Source organism: Orcinus orca, chromosome 14 (assembly GCF_937001465.1).
Source record: "Orcinus orca chromosome 14, mOrcOrc1.1, whole genome shotgun sequence".
In the NCBI taxonomy this organism is placed as follows: Eukaryota; Metazoa; Chordata; class Mammalia; order Artiodactyla; family Delphinidae; genus Orcinus; species Orcinus orca.
The window spans coordinates 78904823-78926796 of NC_064572.1; the positions used below are offsets into that span (position 1 = coordinate 78904823).

A 21974-nucleotide genomic window follows, 5' to 3' on the forward strand; every position below is an offset into this window, starting at 1 on the left:
CTCTCCCCTGTTTCTCATTTGCAGCGTGGGCACCGGGTGAACTGTGTGCCTGGGAATATGTTCGTCTCTTCCCGACTCTAGCCCCTCTTGGGTCTGGGGCTAAGCTAAGCAAAGGTGGCTTGAAGGAAGGAGTTGACATGCTGTTATATTTAATTACCAGAGACCTGGATCAGGTACCAGTGGGCCAAGCCCTCCATACGCTGTTCCTTGAGGAAGCAGAGTGCAGGTGTATCACGTGGCCAGTCTTGTAGGAGCTGTGATGAGGCAGCTGGCGGAACTGGACGTGTATCTGAGAGAGGCCTCCAGGAGCACAGAAATACTGCCACCAAATATTTGCCCTCCCTATCTCAGGAATAAGGACTAAGGTTTGGTCTCAAAATAAGAATGACTTTTAACATGGTGCTGATAAAGAGTACTGGACACCTTGTAGGTGAAGCGCTTACTGTCCCTGGAATGGCACAAGTTAAGGCTGGCTAAGCCACTAATGGGGATCATATCCAGAGGATGGGGGTTGGGGGGGTCTTTGGAACCTGAGACATCAGGACTTTGGGGAGACCATCAGTTGCTTCCACCTTCCCAGGCATTCACTTCTTAAGCCGCTTTTGGCCAGCACAACCGTGAGCCTCGCTAGGCCCTGGCCACTGGCCCAGGAAGAAGCAGGACTGCCTCTGCATGGAGGTTGCTGTTTGCCTTGGCCCCTGCTTGCCCAGCCACTTCCTGGCCCTGCCCTCCTGTGGCTTTGGCTTCATTAGCTCAGAGCTCCAGGTAAAGCCAGGCCCCGGGGCCCTGGATGGCACAGTGGGCACAGCCTCCAAGGCTGCAGAACCTGCACGCCTCCCTGCTCTCCTCCCGGGCAGGCTAGGGCAGCCCACAGTCAGGGTGCGTCAGGCGCTGTCATCCAGGCTTAAACTGGAAAAACGCTCGAGAAAGACTGACGCATAGAGAGCGGGGGTCACGGCGCCGGGGTCCTGCAGCAAACCATCAGGGCTGCAGTGGAAGCCAGGGACCCAGCCCACGGAGCAGCACGCTTCCCCGGCCCTGGGGAGATGCTGCTGTTAAGCTCCCGCTTGCTCTGCTCCCGCTCTGGCCACAGTGCAGGTGCAGGAGGGGCCGCAGCCGGGTGGCCTTAAAGACCCCAACAGTCGTGAACTCTGCTTGGGGCTCTGATGCTGGAGAAAGGCCGTGCCCTCTGGTCTCTCCATCCCCACCAGGCTCCTGCCTGTGGACGCACCCAACTGGGAGGCGGGGACATTTACGCTCCCCTAGTTCATCAGCTTCATTTTGTAAAAGGGGAAACCGAGGTCCAGAGAGCAGAATGATGGGTCTGAAGTCATACATGGATCAGAGGAGAAGCTGGAGGCAGAGTCCAGTCCCCTGGCCCCAGCCCCATGGCCCTGGCTGAGCTCTGAAGACAGTGAGTCAGGCAGGGCCTGTGTTCAGGCCCTTCTCGCTTCTGGAGGCGAGGCCCACCACAGCTGCAGCAGACGGCCTGGCCCAGCCTCGCCTCGGCCTGGGTACCCAGAGCCCTGCAAGCCTCACGGGTTATTTTGTTAACCTTAGATGGAAGCCCTGCTAGGGACAACTCTTCATCATCTCGTTTTTTCGGGGAGACCTTCATTTCTGGCAGATTAATCACTCAGTGGCGGGGGGAGGTGTCGGGGGGGTGTGGGCCTGGGATTTCTACTCCCCAACTTGGAGGCTTATGGTCTCCACTTCACACTGATTTGTTCATTTGTTTTGTTTTATCTTCATTTGTTTTACGTATACACCTGCGCTCTTGCTTGGGCAGGCACTGTTCCAGATGCTGGGGATGAAATGATGAACTAGACCTTGGAATCTCCCGGGGAGCTTTAAACACTACTGACGCCATCTCCAGAAATTTGATACAGTTGGCCTGGGTGTGGCCTGCGTGTTTCAATTTCTAAAATTGCCTGTATCCACATGGAAATTTCTTTTCAAGGAGGAAAAAAGCTTGTAGAAAGGATGTGGCTCTAAGCGGATGGTTGTGAGCAGAGCCCGAGTGAAGGGAGGCCCCGGGTCATTCACCAGCCACCAGGCTTTCCCAGGTGCCGCACCACAGTGCCGGGTTCCAGCTCCCGGAAGGCTCTGCTGCAGGCCCAGCAGGGTGAAACGGGGCTCTGAGCACCCGCCTGGGACCCAGACCCTGCACCCCAAGGGGGACATGTCTGGCGGCCACAGCTCCTTTGCTTGCCAGGGACTTCTTAATCTCAGTGATCCTACAGCCAGATTTTTAGAATAGTTGTTTTCCCCTCGTCTGTAAAGATTTAAAATCTTAAGAAATAGAAACCACCACAGGTCACACACATCAGTCGTCTCCTTTTTGCCTGGCATTTTCAAAATCCTCCACTGGTGATGAACCAGGTGCCTTTTCTACTGATGCCTTGTGGCTGTCATGCTCCTTCTGTGCTCGCGTGGAGGGAATGCTTATAGTCACAGAGTGGGGACTTTCAGCCCGGGAGAGGGCTGAGAGCCCAGTGGTCTCTACCGGCCAGTAGAGATGGCCGGTAAAAGAGCCAGGCCTGGAACCCAGGTCCCAGTTCTGTCCCCAGCTCTTCCACCGTGCCGGGCATCCCAGCCACTGCCCCACAGTGTCCGTGCCTCCCTGGCCATTCCCTGGGTCCACCTCCGTCACCCCACCCCTCCATTTACCCACCCGATTCTTCATGCCATTCTCACTGCAAGGGAATATCTAAATTCTTCGCTTTTCTTGGCTGCAAGGATAAGAGAGAGGTCACTGCCTAACTCTGGGGCCCCATCACTGCCCAGAGGGGCCCGTGGTGACAGCGGAGGCTTGACATCCTTTCCAGCTCAGCCCCCAGGCCGTTCCTAGGCTCCAGGTATCTCCTGGGCTTTGACCGCACCCAGTGGATTCAGGGCAGAGACCTGAACCCTCACAAAGAGGTGGGGCTCATTCGGGCGGCTGCATGGGCCCCCCGACAAGTAGACTTCCACCCACCCCTCTTCCTTTCACAGATCCACAGACCAGACCCTCCTTTCCTCCCCCTTTCCCACCCCTGTCCCCACTTCCCCCACCTGGCAGCCCAGGCCCAAACACCCTACAGCTCAGTGGTTTTTACATGTGACTTGTCCAGGTGTCACTAACCTTTGTAAGACTCGCGCTTAATAGTTTTGATCCTACAGAGACACGTGACAAGTACAAGACATTCAGTAAAACCCGAGACCAGCAGGAGGGCAACAAAAAGCACAGGAAGATGGGGCTCGGTTTGGGTGTGTTCGTGTAATGTGCCACATGTCATTTTTATTCACATAAAAACATCTTTCTTGAAGCAATAGGAACCCACTCGGCTGTTGCGAACCAAATACCAAATGTTTCCTTTTTCCTCTCCTGCTCCTTCCAAGAGGCGGGCTATGAAGAATTGCCCTTATCCGTGATGCTATCTTGCCTTTCAGAGAGCCTTTTCCTCAGAGCAAACGCCCGGATGTTTCTTCCAGCTTTGGCAGGAATTTTTGAGAGAAAGCTGTTTTCAAATCCCTTTTCTGTCTCTGTCTTAGACCTGGAGTACAGCAAAGGGGGGGGCTCCAGGCCTCAGTCTAATCCAGTCTCCTCCAATCTGTTTTCCTCAGTTGCCTCAGGACCTATAAGCACCCCTGCCCCCAACGAGAAAAAACAACAAAAGCTGGTATTTTGGTGAAACGGTGTTAAATAAGATAAAATGAAAGAAAAGAAAAGAAAGCTCCTGTTGGTAGAGAGATGGAATCAGGAATCAGGAATCACTTTTGGATTAGCTCTCCCACCCGCCCTCCGTGTACAATAAACAAGGGCTCCCGTGTTAGCATTTCCATTTCCTCAGGAAGCTGCCTTTCTTGCTCCTACTTCTGAAATGGAATGTGCATTTTCATTGGCCCAAGTTCAAGGAGTGCCTAGGGGCAACAATGAAAAACCAGTCCCAAGCAGGTCTCGGTGGTAGGTGGTCGACACCCCCTCCCCCAGAGCCGGGACTTCTTGCTTCCTATCCTCTGGGGATTGACGCCAGATGGGGAGGGAGGGGGAGGGAGGGAGGGGTGGCGACCTCCCTCGCTTGGGTTTGTAGCCATGAGGGGAGCCATGCTGTCCCCGCTGCCTGAGTTCTGGCTTTCAGTTGGGAAAGTCTGGTGACCCTCCAAGCATCCGCATACCAAAGGCTCTTAATTAAGAAAGTATGTTCCCATTTCATGTCACTCGAAAAGAATGAAAACAGTGACAGCATTTATTTATCTTCACTATCAATATCATTCCTGTTTCTAATTCCACTGGGGGTTATGAGTCTTGAAGGAATTGACTGTGGGTTGTGAGATTTTAACCCCAGCCATGTGCTGTGGGGATACATGTGTCTTCTCTCTGAGAGAGAGGCTCAGAGCGAGGGGGAGAAGGGCCGCAGAGCCCTGCCCTCTGCCCTTCTGAAGCTCAGAGTCAATGGCTCTCGCCGGGAGGAGTGGCCTTTGCTTTGCCTTCTTTGGTGCTGATACAGAGTTGTCCCCCTTTCACCGGCTACATCCCATTTCTTTTCTGAATCTTCGGAGAGTCTTATAGAGGAGTCTTATAGAGGAGAGGGGATGTCCGAATGGCTACCATTTGTTTAGGACCCACTATGTGCTGACACTGGCCTGGGCACTCACGTGTGTTGCTGATCCTCTGATTGCCCGTGTGATGTGTGAGGACCTGGGCCTCAGGTTAAGGGATGTGCCCAAGACTAGATAACATGTTAGTCCATTTGGGCTGCTGCAAGAGAATACCACAGCCTGGGTGGATTTATAAAGAACAGAAACTGGGGCTTCCCTGGTGGCGCAGTGGTTAAGAATCCACCTACCAATGCAGGGAACACGGGTTCGAGCCCTGGTCTGGGAAGATTCCACGTGCCGCCGAGCAGCTAAGCCTGTGCGCCACAACTACTGAGCCTGCATTCTAGAGCCTGCGAGCAACAACTACTGAGCCCGTGTGCCACAACTACTGAAGCCCACACGCCTAGGGCCTGTGCTCTGCAGCAATGAGAAGCCCGCGCACCGCAACAAAGAGTAGTCCCCACTCACCACAACTAGAGAAAGCCCACGTGCAGCAACGAAGACCGAACACAGCCAAAAATAAATTTATTTTTAAAAGAATAACAGAAATTTATTTCTCACAGTTCTGGAGGCTGGAAGTCCAGGTGCCACTTCATAAATGACCATCTTCTCTCTGTGTTCTCACATAGCAGAAAGGGCAAGGGAGCTCTCTGGGGCCTCTTTTAAAAGGGCACTAATCCCATACACAAGGGCTCCACCCTCATGACCTAATCACCTCTCAGGCCTTACCTCCTAATACCATCACAATGGGCATTAGGTTTCTAATGAATCTGGGGGCGGACACATTTAGTGTATAGCAGGTGTCCTTCACAATGGTCCTGAGGTGTGGGTACTGTCAATGGCTTATTACAAGAACAGGATAGGAGACAAGAGGAAGCTCTTGGCAAACACCCAAACATCACAAGGTGGTGGTAAGAACAGGGCTCCTTGTCTTGTTGTGCCCTCTGTTGGTTGACAACTTGTTAAGTGTCATGCCCAACCTTTAAGGTAGGCTTGGCTGTGCCTAAAAACTTCAGGACATGTGTGTTGCAAAAATGCATATGTTGGCATGCTTTGCATGTGTATTCTCAGGCAGTTACCTTCATTACCAAGTAAATTTACTTGCCAACCCCTCAGATAACACTGTGCTGATTCGTGTCCCTTTGTGCCTCACCTCCTGTCCCCAAGCAAGCTATCACTTTCTGTCCATTTTCTTTAAGCCGTTCTCTCTCTCTTTTTTTTTTAAATTGAAGTATAACAGATTTACAATATTATGTTAGTTTCAGGTATACAGCAAAGTGATTCAGTTACATATATTTTTTCAGATTATATTCCATTATAGGTTATTAGAAGCTATTGAATATAATTCCCTGTGCTCTACAGTACAGCCTTGTTGCTGATCTATTTTATGTGTAGTAGTTTGTATCTGTTAATCCCATCCTCCTAATTTGTCCCTCCCTCTCTCCCTCTCCCCTTTGGTAACCATAAATTTGTTTCATGTTGTTAACGAGTCCAAGCTCGCTGTGCTCACCGCATGACAGGCCAATGAATCAGAGACAAGGTGTTGAGACAAGGAATACGACTTTCTTCGGAAAGCCGACAGACCAAGAAGATGGCAGACTAGGGTCTCCGATAAACCATCTTCTCGGGGCTTTGCATGCCACTTTCTTTTATAGCACAGAGAGGGGGAGGAGATGGGGTAGGAAAGTAAAAAGGCCATAAGTTTTTCAAATATCCCCTGGAATGGCCAGCCTGGGGGCGGGGGTGGGGTAGGGTGGGGTGAGGGGATGTGTTAATTTCTTCTTTCTTGCAGCCATCCGCAGGTGGGCAGAGTCAGATTGTCTTCCTGAGAGCTGAACAGAGGCACTTTGGTTTAACATCTCAGGCAGAGGGGCAGGGTTCCCTGAGGCAGGCCATTATGTATGATTATAATAACAAAAGCAATGGAAAGCAAAGGTTAAAGTCAAACAGATCAAACATGGAGTCCGATTTAGCTCTTCCCTGTTACACTGTGTCTGTGAATCTGTTTCTGTTTTGTATATAGATTCATTTGTATTATTTTTTAGAGTCCACATATGAGTGATATCATACAGTATTTGTCTTTCTGTCTGATTCACTTCACTACGTATAATATTCTCTAGGTCCATCCACGTTGCTGCAAGTGGCAATATTTCATTGTGTTTTATAAGCCATTCTCTTTTTTTTTAATTACTGTGGTAAGAACATTTAACATGCGATCTACCCTCTTAATAAATTTTTAAGTGCACAATACAGTGTTGTTAACTACAGACACAGTGTTGTACAGCAGATGTCTAGAACTTAATCAACTTGCATAACTGAAACTCTATATCCATTGGACAGTAGCTCCCAATTTCCCCCACCCCCAATCCCTGGCAACCACTGTTTTACTGTTTCTATGAGTTTGACTATTTTATTCAAAAATTTTTTTCTTTTTTTTTTTTGGCCACAACACGCGGTTTGTGGGATATTCCCCAACCAGGGATTAAACCCATGCCACTGCAGTGAAAACCCGGAATCCTGACCACTAGGCTACCAGGGAAGTCCAAGTTTGACTCTTTTAGATACCTCATAAAGGTGGCGTCATGCAGAATTTGCCCTTCTGTGACAGGCTTATTTCAATTAGCATAGTGTCATCAAGACTAACGCATGTTGTCACGTGACATGATTTCCTTCCTTTTTAAGACTGAATAATATTCCACTGTATGTATATACCACATTTTAAAAATCCATTCATTGGTCGATGGACATTTACGTTTGTTGCCACATCTTGGCTGTTATGAATAGTGTCGCAGTGAACATGGGAGTACTAATACCTCTTTGAAATACTGATTTTAATTCTTTTGGATAAATACCCAGCAGTGGAATTGCTGGATCGTATTAATTTTTTGAGGAACCTGCATATACTTGAAGCCGTTCTTGAAGCCTTCCTGCAGTGGTTGCAGATCTAGCCCTGAATTCTTGCCCTAACACACTTGTCCCAGGCTTGTCCCTGCCCTGTGGCTTCTCCCTGCCCCTCTCTCCAGCCTCTGGCCCTATTTCTCTGGCTTTGACCTTCTCCTCCTTCCCCAGCACTCAGCCTCTCCCCTGCTGACAATTTGCATTGCCTTTGGCGAGCCCATCACTCCCATTCCCATGCACCAGCAAGCCCTCCCCTGGGCACCTCCCCTGAAACCCATCCAAACCAGGAGAGCAGTGTGTGTGCCCCTGCAGCTGGGGCATTTCTGGCAGCCCTGCGTGTGCAGCTTTGTTTGTGGCTGCCCTGCCCAGCCCTGTCTGTGAATGTGCCTCCCTCCTGCCTGGGCTGGTAAGCAAACTGCTGGGACAAAGACAAAGCCTGCGGAGCCTGTCTCCTTTAAGGGGTGCCCCTCCCACCCCCCTGCGACAGGGCCTGGAATGAAGTGCCCAGAAGGGGCTCAGCCAGTGTCTGTGAACTTGCTAAGGGAACGTTGGTTCTGTCTGAGGCGTGGCAGGAGTTCGGTGTGCTGCGGGAAGGAGTGGCAGTCCTGTCTTCCTGGGCCAGCCGTGGGCGTGCTTGGGAGGCATCAAGCCCTCGAAGAAGCAAACGACATGTGGTTTCCTTAAAGCCAATTCAGTTCGGCTTCTCACCAAAGCAGGATCACAACCACAGGGGCTGCGCCCTCCCTGCCCAAAGGCCAGGGCTTGAACCACAGGTGGGGATGGCTCCCAAACCAGTGACCTCCTCCGTAAATGTCTCAGGCTCGTGACTCCCACCCCATTTTTGTCCACCTTCCCATGCACTGCACTTGAATCATTTGTGCTCTAAAATCATTGATGCCCCAGTGGGACAGTGAATCCATTCCAGTCTCCTTGGCCTTGGAATCCAGCCCTTTCCTGTCTGAGCCCAGCTGCTTCTCCAGCACATCTGCCCCCCATCCTCCTGGGTGCTGGTGGGCCCTAGCCCTCCCTGGGGCAGCCTGCCCCTTGATCCAGGGCACTATAAGTTCAGAGCTTATAATGGGCTTTCTGGACCCCCTTTTCCATCACCTTCCTCTGGACATGCTTCAGTTTTGTGTCCACCAGACCAATGTTACTGCAGCCAAGGTCAAATGTCACATCACAAAGACCACACCCCTATTCTTGGTCTCAGCTGACCGCCAGCTGTTAACTCCAAGCCTGTTTCTGGATCATTAACCTGCCGATGGGTATGAGGTGTGTCTCCTCCCACCTACTCATCCACAACCCCCCCCCCCCCCCCCCCCGGCCAGGTGTTCAATTCAATAAGAGAGTCTGAAAATTGAAGGAACCTTCTAGTATCAAAAAGCAAGAGACCTTGGAACAGAGTTTGTTGAATGAATGAAGGATCCAAAAGAATAAGGCTAGAATGATTTGATGATTGGTGAATACTTTGGGGGCAGGGAGCCTGATGCCCCTCATATCTTACATAACGACAGACTCTTTCTGGCTTGGAAGGAAAGATCAATGAAGGACGTGGCCAGAAGCAGGATTTTCACATTCAGAAGAGCTGGTGTGTATGTTTGTGTGTAGACCGTGCATGTGTGCCTGTGTACACAGCATCCCAGGGGCCTCCCAGCCTGAGAGACAGATTCAGAGACAGGGAGAGCCCTGCCCCTCTGTGTTGGGTACTCCTCCCCACTAACCCAAACAGGACACCCTTGGGAGACGAGCTGTGGGCAGGACACTTCCAAGCTGTATTTCTACAGCATGGCTGGCTTCCTTAGAAACCGACTAGAAAGGATCTGCTCTGAAGATGTATTACAGAGCAACTTGTGCTTTCAATTTCAGTGTCCTCTGACTTTCCCGAAGGGACCTGCCCCTCGGACATGCCCTTGACGCATTAAGAACTTTGAATCTGCGCCTTTTCCTGTCACCTTGATCAAATCCCAAATTCACATTCTTTCTTCTGTGGCCTCGTTCTCCATTTCTAAAGGAATTGCAGACTTTGCACTTTGATTTTAGTGGTGGTGGTGCTTCCTCAGAGGATAAGCCCATTTATCTTTATTTAAAGCTGAGAAAACATCCAAACAGATGATTACTGATCCTCTTCTTTCTTCCTGGGCTTCCAACGCATGGCTTTCTTGCCTGGGATCCTCTGTACAGCTGGGAGAGGCACGGAACTGAGGTGCTGACAGCTTGTGTTGGAATCACATGGTGTTTACTGTGCTGTGAGTTTATAACGGCTTTGTTTCCATACTGACAGCACACGCCATATGGAGAGAAAAAATCCTGTCAGATGAACCCTTGAGGAATCACAATATGGTACATGAAATCTCATAATTGCTTTTGGAAATGGGGGAGGGCCCCTTGCTCAAATCACATAAGCAATGTGGCGCTCTCTGCCATAATTGAATAAAACGGGAGTTTCACACAAGGTAATTTCCTTTGTTCTGTGTTTGTGCTGGGGAAGCTCAGCTGACTGGGGAAGGACAGGGAAGTTTGTTTTCCTCTCCTTGGGGGATCAGGCTGAGTGGGAGGTGGTGAGAACGCAGGCTGTGTCTGTAGGGCATCGTGCTAACAGGTGCGGACTCCAGACCTGTCACCCTCCTGGCTCCCTCCAACCCAGACTCCCTCCTGTGGCTGATGATAACTTGACATTTTATTACTGTCACTTGGGATCTTGTCTGCTCACCTCCCCACACACCCCCTTTCCAACAGAATCCAAGATCGCTGAGGGCTGGGACCATGTCCCATTCCCCCCACTCCCGACCCCCACCAATCCTGGCACACAATGAGGTGAGTTAAATGTTTGTTGGAGTGGCTATTCCCGAACAATCTGTGCATGGAAAGGTAAGCTGAGTTAAGGCAATAGTTCAAGGCTAGTTTCAGCCCCCAAACCAGTTGAGGAGCGGGCCAAGGGGAGACTTGCAAGGTGCCTCATCCACTTGACCGAAGTATCCTCTCAAGAGAGAATGAGAAATTTGTGAGTGCCTTCTGATACAAGGTGTACTTACCACTGGTGGATCCCTACAAAAACCATTCTTGCCCTCAAGCAGTTTACCCATGAAAGGAGAAATGGGCTATAAAACTCTCCAGCCCCAGTCAGTTGTTCTTTCAGTTGCAAGAGACAAAAACCCAACACCGACTGGCTTAAGCAAAGACAGATGGCTAAAGGTGCAGGCACTGGGTGGGCCTCAGTAGGCTGCCTTTCGGGGACTCCTGTGATATTCACAGCTCCAGGCTTCTCTTCCTCACTCAGCTGTCCTTCCCTTGCACTGGCTTCATTCTCCATGGGCTCTTGCTGGTGGGAAAGACAGTTGTGGCAACTCTTGGCTGACCAGTCCTAAGGCCTTGTCATCCCAGAGAGGAACAAGTGTCTTTTCTGGAAGTTCTACCAAAAACCCTGGAAGGACTCCAAGGCCCCCTGGGTCACCTGCCCTGAACCGATCATTGTGGCCATGAAACAGAGGGCTCTGATTGGCCGGGACTGAGTCACGTGCCCATCCCTGGGGCTTGGGAGGAGTTGCTCCCTTAGGACCCTATGATGGTATTTTGCAGACTCACAGAGAGGAGGTTCCCCAAAGGAAGGGAGATGGAACAGACCAAAATCCCCACTTCCACGATGATAACACATGGTGTTTATTAAGCAATTCCTTTGTGCCAGGCTCTCACTGCTCCTAAGAGATAGTACGATGACTGTTCCCAGTTTACAGAGGAGGAAACTGAGGGATAATGTGTCAGGTCAGTTGCCCTGGGGCACACAGGCAGTGAGTTGTGAGTGAGGCTGGGATCTGAATCTGAGTTTAGCTCCAGAGCCCTTGCTCACAGCCACCACCCTCCCTACAAGTAATGGCTGTACCTCTGTGGATAAACTCTTTGGGTATGACAATGAGTGGGCGTGATGGTTCTGTTCCTGTCTCCTTGTTGTTTTCCGTATCTCCAGGGGGCGGTTCCTGGCTCCTCTACAGTTGGCAAGGATACAGTCATTCCATCCTCCCAGGTAGCTCTTCTAACTGAGGTCTGCCTCACCCTCTTCCTGGTTTCCCCACGAAGTCACCTGAGTTTTCCTGGTGCAGCCGCAAAATCAAAGGGCTCATTTTCAGTGCTGTGGAGGGTCTGAGGCAACAAGTCTCAGCCAGACCTTTGAGCATCTTTCTGCCCAGAGAAAGCCTCTTGCAGAGTCATTGCAGGAAGAAGCAGAAGGGACCCTCCCATCTTACCTCCAACATGCATCTGCATTATCAAGAGGAAGAGTAAGGCCCAGAGAGGGCAAGTGTGTTGCTTGAAGTCACACAGCAGGTCATTAGCTAGAACCCTGGTCTCTAGGCCTCTGTGCTTTGAGTCTTGCACTGTTATTTCCTCTTCAGAACTCTCTTGGCTACTGAGTGGCTGAGGTCTGGTCACATCCTGTCTCTGTGCCTCTAGCTCCTCAGCTGGAAAATACAGGGTTTTCATAGTTTGAAGCATTCTAAGACTGGGCTTTGCTCCAATTGGGCAAATACGAAATTTTGTTTACTGTATTCATTAGAATATTTGAATTACAAGTCATTTTAAAGTTTTTTCAAATTGCCCTAAATAATGCTCATAAATAAGCCTTTCAGATGTGGTTTGGGCTGCAGGCATAGTGTGATCCAGAGGTTCATAACTTCACCAGAGCACCTACTCATCATTTTCCCAGCTCTGACTTCTTCTGTATGTCAACCTTATCCTCCCAGCAGCTTGTTGTGCGGTGTCAAGAACACTGCAGCAGACCCTGGCCTCACACCCATGCACCCCAGTACCAGAGGGAGAGGGAGCACCTTGGCTTAGCGTGCCCAGGCGACGTCTGTGGTTCATGCTGATTTTACTGGCTTGGGTTACATGCCCACCACCCTTATCCAGTCCCTGTAACCACAGAATGTGACATGCGGATCAGGCAGTCAGGGGCAGAGCCTTAGTCCCCAGAGCTGCTAGCATCTCCGTACAGAAATCAGGACACTGGAAAGGGAGTGGGCTGGGGAGTAGAGGCAAGGTCATAACTGGCTCCTCTTTCTACACTGACCTTGACTCTTCTGAGTCTGCAGAGCCTGGAGGTGGATAAAGGGTCCTGGGAGTTTGCTGATCACCTTGCTCCATCTGTCTGAGGCAAGAACCCAGGTGTGGGTTGGTGGCTCTGTCTGGCCCTTTCTGGGGTCTCACTATATTCTTCTTTTCTTACCTCTAGAGAGAGATTACTGCAGTTTATGTGACAAGCAGCCAATTGGGAGGCTGCTTTTCCGGCAGTTCTGCGAAACCAGACCTGAGCTGGAGTCTTACATTCAGTTCCTGGACTCAGTGGTAAGTCCCTTCGCTGGGGGGAAGAGCCCTTTGGTCCTTTGTGATCAGCGATCGTTTTTGTCCAAAGGAAAAGATAGACCACGTGGCTTACGTGGATACAGAATAAACTTGTTGCTTAAGAGACTGCCAGTGCAGACTCGTCTCCAGGTCACCACCTGCTGCATGACCGTGCGGGGCCGCCTCCCACTCTGGGCCTCGGTTGCCGCTGCTTTAACACGAGGTTCTGTCAGTTCTCTGATTCTGGGAGCCTGGGTTATTGTGAAGTAGTACCTAGGAAGTTGGGTGGTTTTCCCAACACCCCAAGGTGTTGGATTCCCAGGCCCCTTCTTCCAGCTGAGAACCCGTTTTCTAAAATTCCAAAGCTTGTGTTTCTTTGTGTGCTTGTTTACTGTCTGCTTCCCCACTAGAATGCAAGCTCCCTGAGGCCAGGGCCCTGGGCTTCCAGTTCACCTCTGCCTGGCATTGTGCCCAGCCCATACAGGCATTCAGTAAACGTTTGTGGGAGGAACGTGTGTTGGCCATTTCAAGGCAATCTGACAGCTGCTGGCTGCGCTGCGCTGGCTGCTGGCATACACAGCTGTGACTGACACCACGGGGACTTCCTTCAGATGTACTGGTCGTTCATTTGTTTAACAAATGCTATATTACTCACCCATAAAAAAGAATGAAATCATGCCATTTGCAGCAACATGGATGGACCTAGAGATGATCATACTAAGTGAAGTAGGTCAGAGAAAGATAAATATCATATGATATCACTTATACGTGGAATGTAAAAAAATAATACAAATGAACTTATTTACAAAACAAAAATAGACTCGCAGACATAGAAAACAAACTTAAGGTTACCGAAGGGGAAAAGGAGGGGAAGGGATAAATTGGGAATTTGGGATTAACAGATACACAGTACTATGTATAAAACAGATAAACAACAAGGACCTACTGTATAGCACAGGGAACTATATTTAATATCTTGTAATAACCTATAATGGAAAAGAATCTGAAAAAGAATATATATGTGTGCATATATATAACTGAATCATTTTGCTATATGCCTGAAATGTAAATCGCCTATACGTCAATTTAAAAAAAAACCAAAAAACAAATGCTGATTGATCTGTGTGGGCTTTTAGGACAGGACGTAGGAACACACAGGAGTTCCTCAACACTTGCTTGGGAGGACGGGGCACCTCAGCCTGGCCTACTGCCCTTTGGGTGTCTGTCCAAGGAAGGTAGAGAAGGAGTGGGGAGGTGAAAGATGAATCACGGTCAGTCGTGAAAGGAATGGGGTCATTTGGGCCCCCCCTTTCCAAGGCAGGGGGCCAAGGTGCTGTTGTTTCCTAGAGGCCCTAATGCCATCATTGGCTGCAGCCATCCTGACCTCCAGCTTGGTGTGGGGGACAGCCCTATGGGGCCCAACCTTCTGTGTCTGCTTCAGGGTCTCAAGGTGGATCTCTAGACCCACTGGCCAAACTGTCCCCTGAACTTCTCCACCGGAAGTCACATGGGCCCCTTGAAGTCAACGCATCCTTAACAAACTCAGCACCCTCCCCCAGCTCCCCACGGCTACCAGCCCTGACATGTTCCCTATTCCAGTGACCAGCACGCCTCCATCACCCACCCCCGAAATCTTTGCATTGTTCTTGACCCCTCCCTCTCGTCATTCCTCACCCAACCGGATCAAGGACCATGTACCTGGCTCCTGACTCCTCCTAGTCCAGTTCCCTTCCCTCTACAACCTCTCTCCTGGTCTCCACGCAGGCTCTCGCATGACGCATACAAGTGATTACCATAGATCTCAACCTCAGCTGAGCAGTAGAAACACCTGGGGAGCCTTAAAAAGGATACCAATGCCTGAGCTGAAGCCCAGATTCATTAATTTCAATCTCTGGGGACGGGGCCTGGTATTTTCATAACGTTTTATTATGGAAAATTTCAAACTATAAAAAGTAAAAATCTACAGAATAGCGTAATGAACCCCCATGCACCCTGCTCCAACAATTATGGATTCAAGGCCAACCTTGTTTCACCCACATCCTCCCCTCCAGCACATTTTGCAGCTGACCTCACTTGTGTCATTTTATCTGTGAACATGTCAGCATGTATATCTAAATGATGATGGCTCTTCAACCAAAAAACCATAATACCATTATCACAGCTAAAAAAAATAATTTGTTACTCTCATCACATAATCAGTGTTAATAATCAAATATCATCAGCGTTCAAATTTCTGATATTCTCATGCTTTTTGTAAATGCATGTCTTAACAGTTTATAACCCTCTCCAAGAGTGTCCCACAGTCTGAGTGTTGTGTTCTCACCCCCATGTGTCGTTTAATAAGTTCCTCTGTATTTCTTGTAAATTGCTCATTGAATCTAGAAACTTGGTCAGATTTAGTTTCAATCTGGTGGTGGTAGGGGACTGACTTCATAAGTGGTTTCAGGCTCTTCTGCTAGGGGACTTTTTAAAAAAATATTTATTTTATTTTTGGCTGTGTCAGGTCTTAGCTGCGGCACACAGGATCCTTCATTGTGGCGTGTGGGCTCCTCGTTGCGGTGCGCTGGCTTCTCTCTAGTTGCGGCACGCGGGCTTAGTTGCCCCGCCGCATGTAGGATCCTAGTTCCCAGACCAGGGATCCAACCCGTGTCCCCTGCATTGGAAGATAGATTCCTAACCACTGTGCCGCCAGGGAAGTCCCTGCTGATTCCTAACCACTGCGCCGCCAGGGAAGTCCCTGCTGATTCCTAACCACTGCGCCGCCAGGGAAGTCCCTGCTGATTCCTAACCACTGCGCCGCCAGGGAAGTCCCTGCTAGGGGACGTATAATATTTGGTGTCTGTCTTTTTGAGACGGCAGCGGCCATAGATATTCAATACCCAAATCTGTTGATTAATTAGGGGTTGTGACATGGCGACATTCTGTCATTCCTTCTTCATTTGCTAACTGGGGACACCTCCTTTCAATTACTGTTTGGCCGCCCAATGGTAAAGTCCCTATGGGGATTGCTTGACTCTTTCCCCATGTTTATGCTTTCAAAGTACCAGATTGGCTCACTAGCATCCTCCAACGATAAACATGGGGCATTTTGATGCATTGGTGCTCCGTGGTTTCATTGTTGGTCTGTGGAGCCCTTCAGGTTGGCTTTTGGGCCCTTGAGAGGACCCCAGTGGTCATTGGCAGCCTCCTTGCTGTCTGGTGTGATGCAGTGTTCCGGGCTCATCTTGTCTGTTTCCTGCCCTCCACCTAGAGTTTGTCATTTCTCCAAGAAGCCCTGGTTCCTTTTACTGGGCAATGGTACTTAGAGACTACAGTTTGGCACTAGGGGTGTTCATTACCTCCCACTGGATTGGCCACTGTTTGTAGCAGACATTGGCAGTTTTCACATCTCTCAGGACTGTACTGTGTGTATGTCCAGAGTTGGGAAACACTGACATCCAGAGAAAAGTCCAAGTTCTGAGGCTGCCCTCCTAGACCTTCCACCAGCAGGCCTCTGCCCACCCAGGCTTTGACTGGCCAGGCTGGTTAAAGTCTCTCAGCCCCGACTCCCTCCCTCTCACTACTCGAAATGCCTCCCGGGCCCCCTCTGCCTGGTGAGTGCCAGCTCATCCCCCTGCACGCTGCTCTCAGAAGCGTTCCCCACCCGCCCTCTCTCCCCTCGTGCCCTCTGCTCCAGGCCTCGACACACACCTGAGCCTCACACACCTGAGCCTCATTACTGCGCGGTGCTGGCACAATGGCGCATCGGGGTGGGGGTGCAGGCCCCTGAGACAGACCTTGAGGCAATGCTGGTGCCACCTCAGCTGCCAGGGAGACCGTGGGCAGGTGCTTGACCCCTCTGTGCCCCATATCTCATCTGTAAGTGGGGCCGTAGTTGTACCTGATGGTGGTGGACATGTTGAGGAGAGATTGAATGAGTTCACGCCACTCAGGGCAGTGTCCGGCATGTCACAGACGCCTGATGAATGTAGCCAGTAGGGCTCTATTTGTGTGCCTTTCTCCTCCACTAACTGGAAGTCTCTGGGTGGCACAGACATAGCTCATCCTCTCTGAATCCTCACAACACTGAACCTGACAGGTGATCAATGCTCAGGACTCACTGGGAGCTGGTGTCCATGGCTGGAGTGGAGGGAGCCAGGGCAGAGGGGTCTAGGAGAGGTGACAACCATCCAAGACCTTGTGCCATTAGAGAACTCTGACTTTGAGTGAAGCAGGGGAGCCACTGGAGGGTTTTGAGCAGAGCAATGCCATGGTCTGATTTAGGTTTTTAAAGGATCCCTCTGGCTCCTGTGTTGGGAAAAGGCTATGGGGGGGGGGGGCAAGGGTCAGAGTGGGGAGCTCTGATGGGTGAGAGCGGGTAGTTGCTCAAGCCAGGGTGGAAGCAGCCGGCCGTGGTGACAAGTGGTAGGATTGGGGGCATGTTTTGAACCAGAGCTCACCGTATTTTCTGATGCCCTGGGGGTGAGAGAGAAGAGTTGGTGATGACTTCAAAGTGTTGACCTGAACCAGTGGAAGGATGGAATGAGGGTAGGGCTGTGGGAGGTTTGTTTGTGGGGAGGTCAGGATCTTCACCTGGGGCACACTCAGCTTCCGACGTCTACCGGATGGCCCAGTGGAGATGTCCATGCGGAGGTGGCTGTCAGAATCCGGAGTTTGTGAGAGTGGTCTGGACTGGAAATAGCAGATTGGGAGTTGTCAGCATGTAGCTGGGACTTAGAGCCACAGGCTGGATGAGCTCACCAAGGAGGTGAACGTGGATGGAGGAGCTGAGGATCAAAGTCTGAGCCCTGGACAAAGGCTCCTCCCCACTTGGAAAAGATGAGGCATCGGCAGCTTTGGGACCTGTCTGGGGAGTCGATGAGGCAGGGCAGGGCAAGGCTAAGCCCAGGAGCCAGTGGAATTTTCCAGCCACGTGTCTTATTAGACGTTTATAGCCAGTTTGAAAAGAAGAAGGAAAAAAAATCCAGTGGATGCCTATTTTCATTCTGGTCCTGCAGACGTTCTCTTTTGCTGGGCCTGTACCAAGATCTCTCTTTTGGAAAGGAAATGTGAGTCTGGCTCCCTGTGTCGACGCGTCAGATGCTCCTTACATATGCCTTAACGCCGCCGCCCCTCGGGAGAGGCTCACCCCATCCCCTCGCGTTTCTGTCTGCATCTCTGGGAATTAGCAAGGCCTTTCATTGCCCATCCTGACGTGTCAAATGAACAGGCTTTGGAACACCTCTTTTACGCATGAAGACTTTACTGAGTTTTCCAGGGCTGGCGCAAGGCTCGTCTGAAATACCTTTTTTCTTCCATCCTGACTGGAACTCCGAGGAGGGAGGAGGTGGCGGCATCCTTGGTGTTGCACGCTGCTCCAGTGCCCCTGGCTCAGTCACAGCCATACACGCCGTTCCCACCTCTGTGCTGAATTTCTACCAAGTGGAGTTTTTTAAAACTAACCCGTCTTCATCGGCTCTGACGTAGCCCCCAGGAAAGGCTGCTCCCCTGCACAGTCCTAAAGACGGAGTTTCCCGAGTCAAGCAGAAGACATCGGCTGTTTTAAAATGGGGCCTGGGTGATTTGGGGGCAGCAGAGCTGTTTGTGCATCATTCATCAGACTGCAGGGGCAATTCGGCCCTTAGTCTTGGTTGTCGAGCAGCTTCTGGGAGCCTGAGAAGGACTCCCCCATTGCCCTCCCTTCCAGGGAAATGGAGTCAATGACCCAAGTCAAGGCCTTGAGTAGATTTGGCTTCTGGAGGGCCAAGAAGATTTGCCTAGCGGGTCAGGGGATTGGAAGGGCTTCCAGGCTCATGTCAACCTCCGCAGGCCAATAGGGTCTGGCCATGGACCTCTTAAAGACTGAAGTACTTCTTCTCTAAATTGTTTTCTGGGAGCCTTGATGGCATCTCAGCTCATTTGAAACCCTCCTGTCCCCAGGCATGGGTGCAACTTAAAGTTTTCAGGTCTCTTCTCTTTGGGATTAGGGGAGGTTTGGCAGATACTCAACCAGATTTACTCAACACACATTTATGAGATGTCTCCAATGTGTCACACTCTGTTCTAGCAGTTGGAAACTACAGAGTGAGCAGGAGAAGTAAGTTCCTGCCCTCATGGAGCTTGCTTTCTGATTAAATGCAAGATTGAAAAAGAAAGAAAGAGCATTTTTTAATGAACTAAGGGATACTAGCTATAAGTTCAGACACCTGTCAAGTATTTGTTATCTATTGCTGGGTAAGAAATTACCTAAAACTTAACAGCTTGAAGCAACAATAAACATTTATCATCTCATAGTTTCTATGGGTCAAGGATTTGGAAGTGGTTAACTGAGGTGCTACTGGCTTATGGTCTCTCTAAAGATTACATCAACATATTGGCTGGGGCTGCAGTCATCTGAAAGCTTGATCTGTTTCCAGGCTTGCACACATGGCTGGCAGGTTGGTGCTGGATGTTGGCTGGAGGCCTCAGCTGTCTTCCATGGGAGCCTCTCCATGGACTGCTTGAGTGTCCTCACAACATGGCTGGCTTTCCCCAGAGCACGTGATCCAAGAGAGCATGGTAGAAGCTGCAGTGTCTTTTGTAACCTGGTCTCAGAGGTTCCATACTGCCATATCCCTGATACTGTAGTGGTTACGGGGGTTAGCCCTCTATTCAGTATGGAGACAGCCTTCGCAAGAACGTGAATAGCAGGATGTGAGGATTATTAAAGTGTGCATTTTGGAGACTGGCAACTACAGATATGACTACAAATGGACTACAAATGGAGTCTCATATCAGGAAATGCTAAAAGTCACTCTAGCCCAGAACTATGGCATGTGAAATTAGTGGGCTATCACCTGGTTTCAGATATGTCCGGTTATCCTGGAATTTTGTTGTAAAATGAATTGAAACGCCTCACCAGCGGAACTAAATATTCTGCTTCTCTTATTTTTGAATCATACCCAGTATTTATTTTTGTCTTTCTATCACTGCTGTGATCTCCCAAAAGAGGGAGGGTGGAGGGTGGTAATCATTCTTCAGGTGGACATAAAGACCCTCAGAGCAGTTGGTAAAGCCTGGGAGCAGGGTCATCTTGAAAAAGTACCACTTGTAAAAAAGTAGGTTCGTATACTGGACATCTGTGGGATTGTCCAGTCTCCTGGGTGTCCCACCTGTACTCCCAGACAACATGGCTCTCGTAGAAGCTGCCATGTTCTTAATGCTGTCGCCTGAAAACCACAGCTGATTGGAGCAGGGATGAGTCTGTGAGCCAGTGCAGATCAATGAGTCCTTTCTCTGGGGTTTATAGATTTGAGGGGAAGTCCTTCTCTGGTAGAGGAGGCTTAGAATTAAAAAAAACCTGGCTGCTAGGTTTCGTACCACTGGAGCAAGCCAGGCAGCACTGAGGGAGAATGAGGCCAACACACACAGACACACACACACACACACACAGACACACACACACACACACACACACACACACACACACACACACACACACACACACACACACACACCCCGGTGAGAGTGGGTTCCAGAAGTGCTCATGTCCCTGGTTCCTGGTGCTCTGGGCCAGGCTGCATTTCCATTTTCCCCACAATTTGGTTGTTCAACCCATCCTTGGATTCCAGGAGCCCAGAGATTACGGTTTTGCCTGAATTAGGCTAGGTTGGGATTCTTTTCACTTAGAATTGAAAGAATAACAGGGAGCGCCAAAGACCTTTGCACGGTGGCCTTATGAGCATGGGAGGGAGTAAGGACAGAGAAATAACTCCAGGGGCTGCAGGAGGAGGACCAGCTGGGCGGTGCGGGGGTGGCACAGAGCCACTCCGGGCGGAGGCTCTCTGAATGATGGGCACACAGCAGGTGAGAGCACAGCCCCTCTGTGCTCTCTGACAGCGGCTGGTAAATCTGTCACCTCCCGCCAACCCCTGCCCCGAGAGAGGGTCAGCACCCTTTCCTCCTAACTTCTTTTCTGAGTTTGCCTCCGCCAAGATATGTCTCTCAAGCTGGTGGCCGTGGTGCCGCCCCCTTGGGGTCACTCCTACCATTCTATCTGTACCCCGCGTGGCCAGGGGTCCTCTCCTTCCTCCCTTCTTTCTCTGGGCCCATCCCATTGAAACCTGGGCCATGGAATCCCTTCCTGACCCAGGCCCGAGGGCTCCTCACATGGCGGCCAGAGACCAGAGAACACTCTGTCTGCCCAGGTGGGCACAGGCTGTGGAACTGACCAGGCCCATCTGATGCTGGGGCCCCGGGGGGACACCCCCATCTGCAGTCTCACCCCCATTCTTCATTCTCGCTGGGGGCGCTGGGAGGGGGTAGGCGATGCCAGCTATCTGAAGGATTGTTCAGGCATCAGTGAGGGGCCTGGCCGGAGATGGAGGGCTCGCTCATGTGTGAATGAACTAGAGTTTAATGAGGACGGTTGACAGAGTGCTGGGCAGAGCAGGGAAAGCAGTACTGGCTGATGTACACACCTGCAGCTCTGCAGGGACAGGGGAGGGGCCGATACAGGAAGGAGTGGGAGAAGGCAGCTGCAGGAGCTGGGTCTTCAGAAGGGGGTCCAGGAACCCGGGTGCCCAGGCGGCGAGGGAGCCCGCAGGGTGGGGAGTGACTCCAGAGGGGCAAACGGAGACCCCCACCCCCATGGTCGGGCACCAGCAAGACGCTGAGGCCAAGGTGGGAGGAGCCGGGTGTTTCTCCAGAAAGAGCCATGGGGAGCAGCCCTGCCAGCCGGGCGTGTCACTTGTCCCTGCCGCGAGGACTCTGGAAAAGCTGACCACATCGGTAATTACAGAAGCCGGAGGTGGCGAGACCTCAGCCTCTCTGATTTCATCTTCCTGCCAGGGCAGGAGAAGGGCTCCCGGGACGAGGAGGTGACATCTCGAGTTGGTCAGAGGCCGAGAGGAATTCAGCTCAGACTCGCTCTGTAAAGCAGTGCCGGCTTCTGTGGAAACGTGGCAGGGCCCCTTGCACCGGTTTGCAGTCTTCATGTTTTTAAAAACTCACTGAGGGAAATGTGTTTTAATAGAGGACGTATTTTTATTAGCATTTTCTGAGATGGATGATGCAATTAGAGCCAGCCAAGAGAGAGAATGAAATATTAGGTTTATAAACTAGGATGTACACAGATGTTTATACTCTTTGGCAAGTACAGATACGTAAATAATTCTTTTCGCCTTAAACTCAATGTAGTATTCTGC

The 21974-nt window shown here is 50.7% G+C and overlaps 1 protein-coding gene across 5 annotated transcripts in view; it reads left to right on the forward strand.

Annotated features, from left to right (window-relative positions):
- The window catches only part of GRK5 (G protein-coupled receptor kinase 5), a 225128-nt gene that overhangs the window by 145462 nt on the left and 57692 nt on the right, over positions 1 to 21974 (forward strand). For 2 of the 5 annotated variants that reach the window (XM_033420926.2, XM_033420925.2), the window contains exons 3-4: positions 11441 to 11497; positions 12701 to 12813. The exons of 1 other annotated variant lie outside the window; for it this stretch is intronic. In XM_033420926.2, the coding sequence (XP_033276817.1) occupies positions 11441 to 11497; positions 12701 to 12813 (170 nt within the window). Of the gene's footprint in view, positions 1 to 9760; positions 9820 to 11440; positions 11498 to 12700; positions 12814 to 21974 lie in introns of all 5 variants that reach the window. 2 more of the 5 variants (XM_033420928.2, XM_012531617.3) reach the window with 2 other exon arrangements.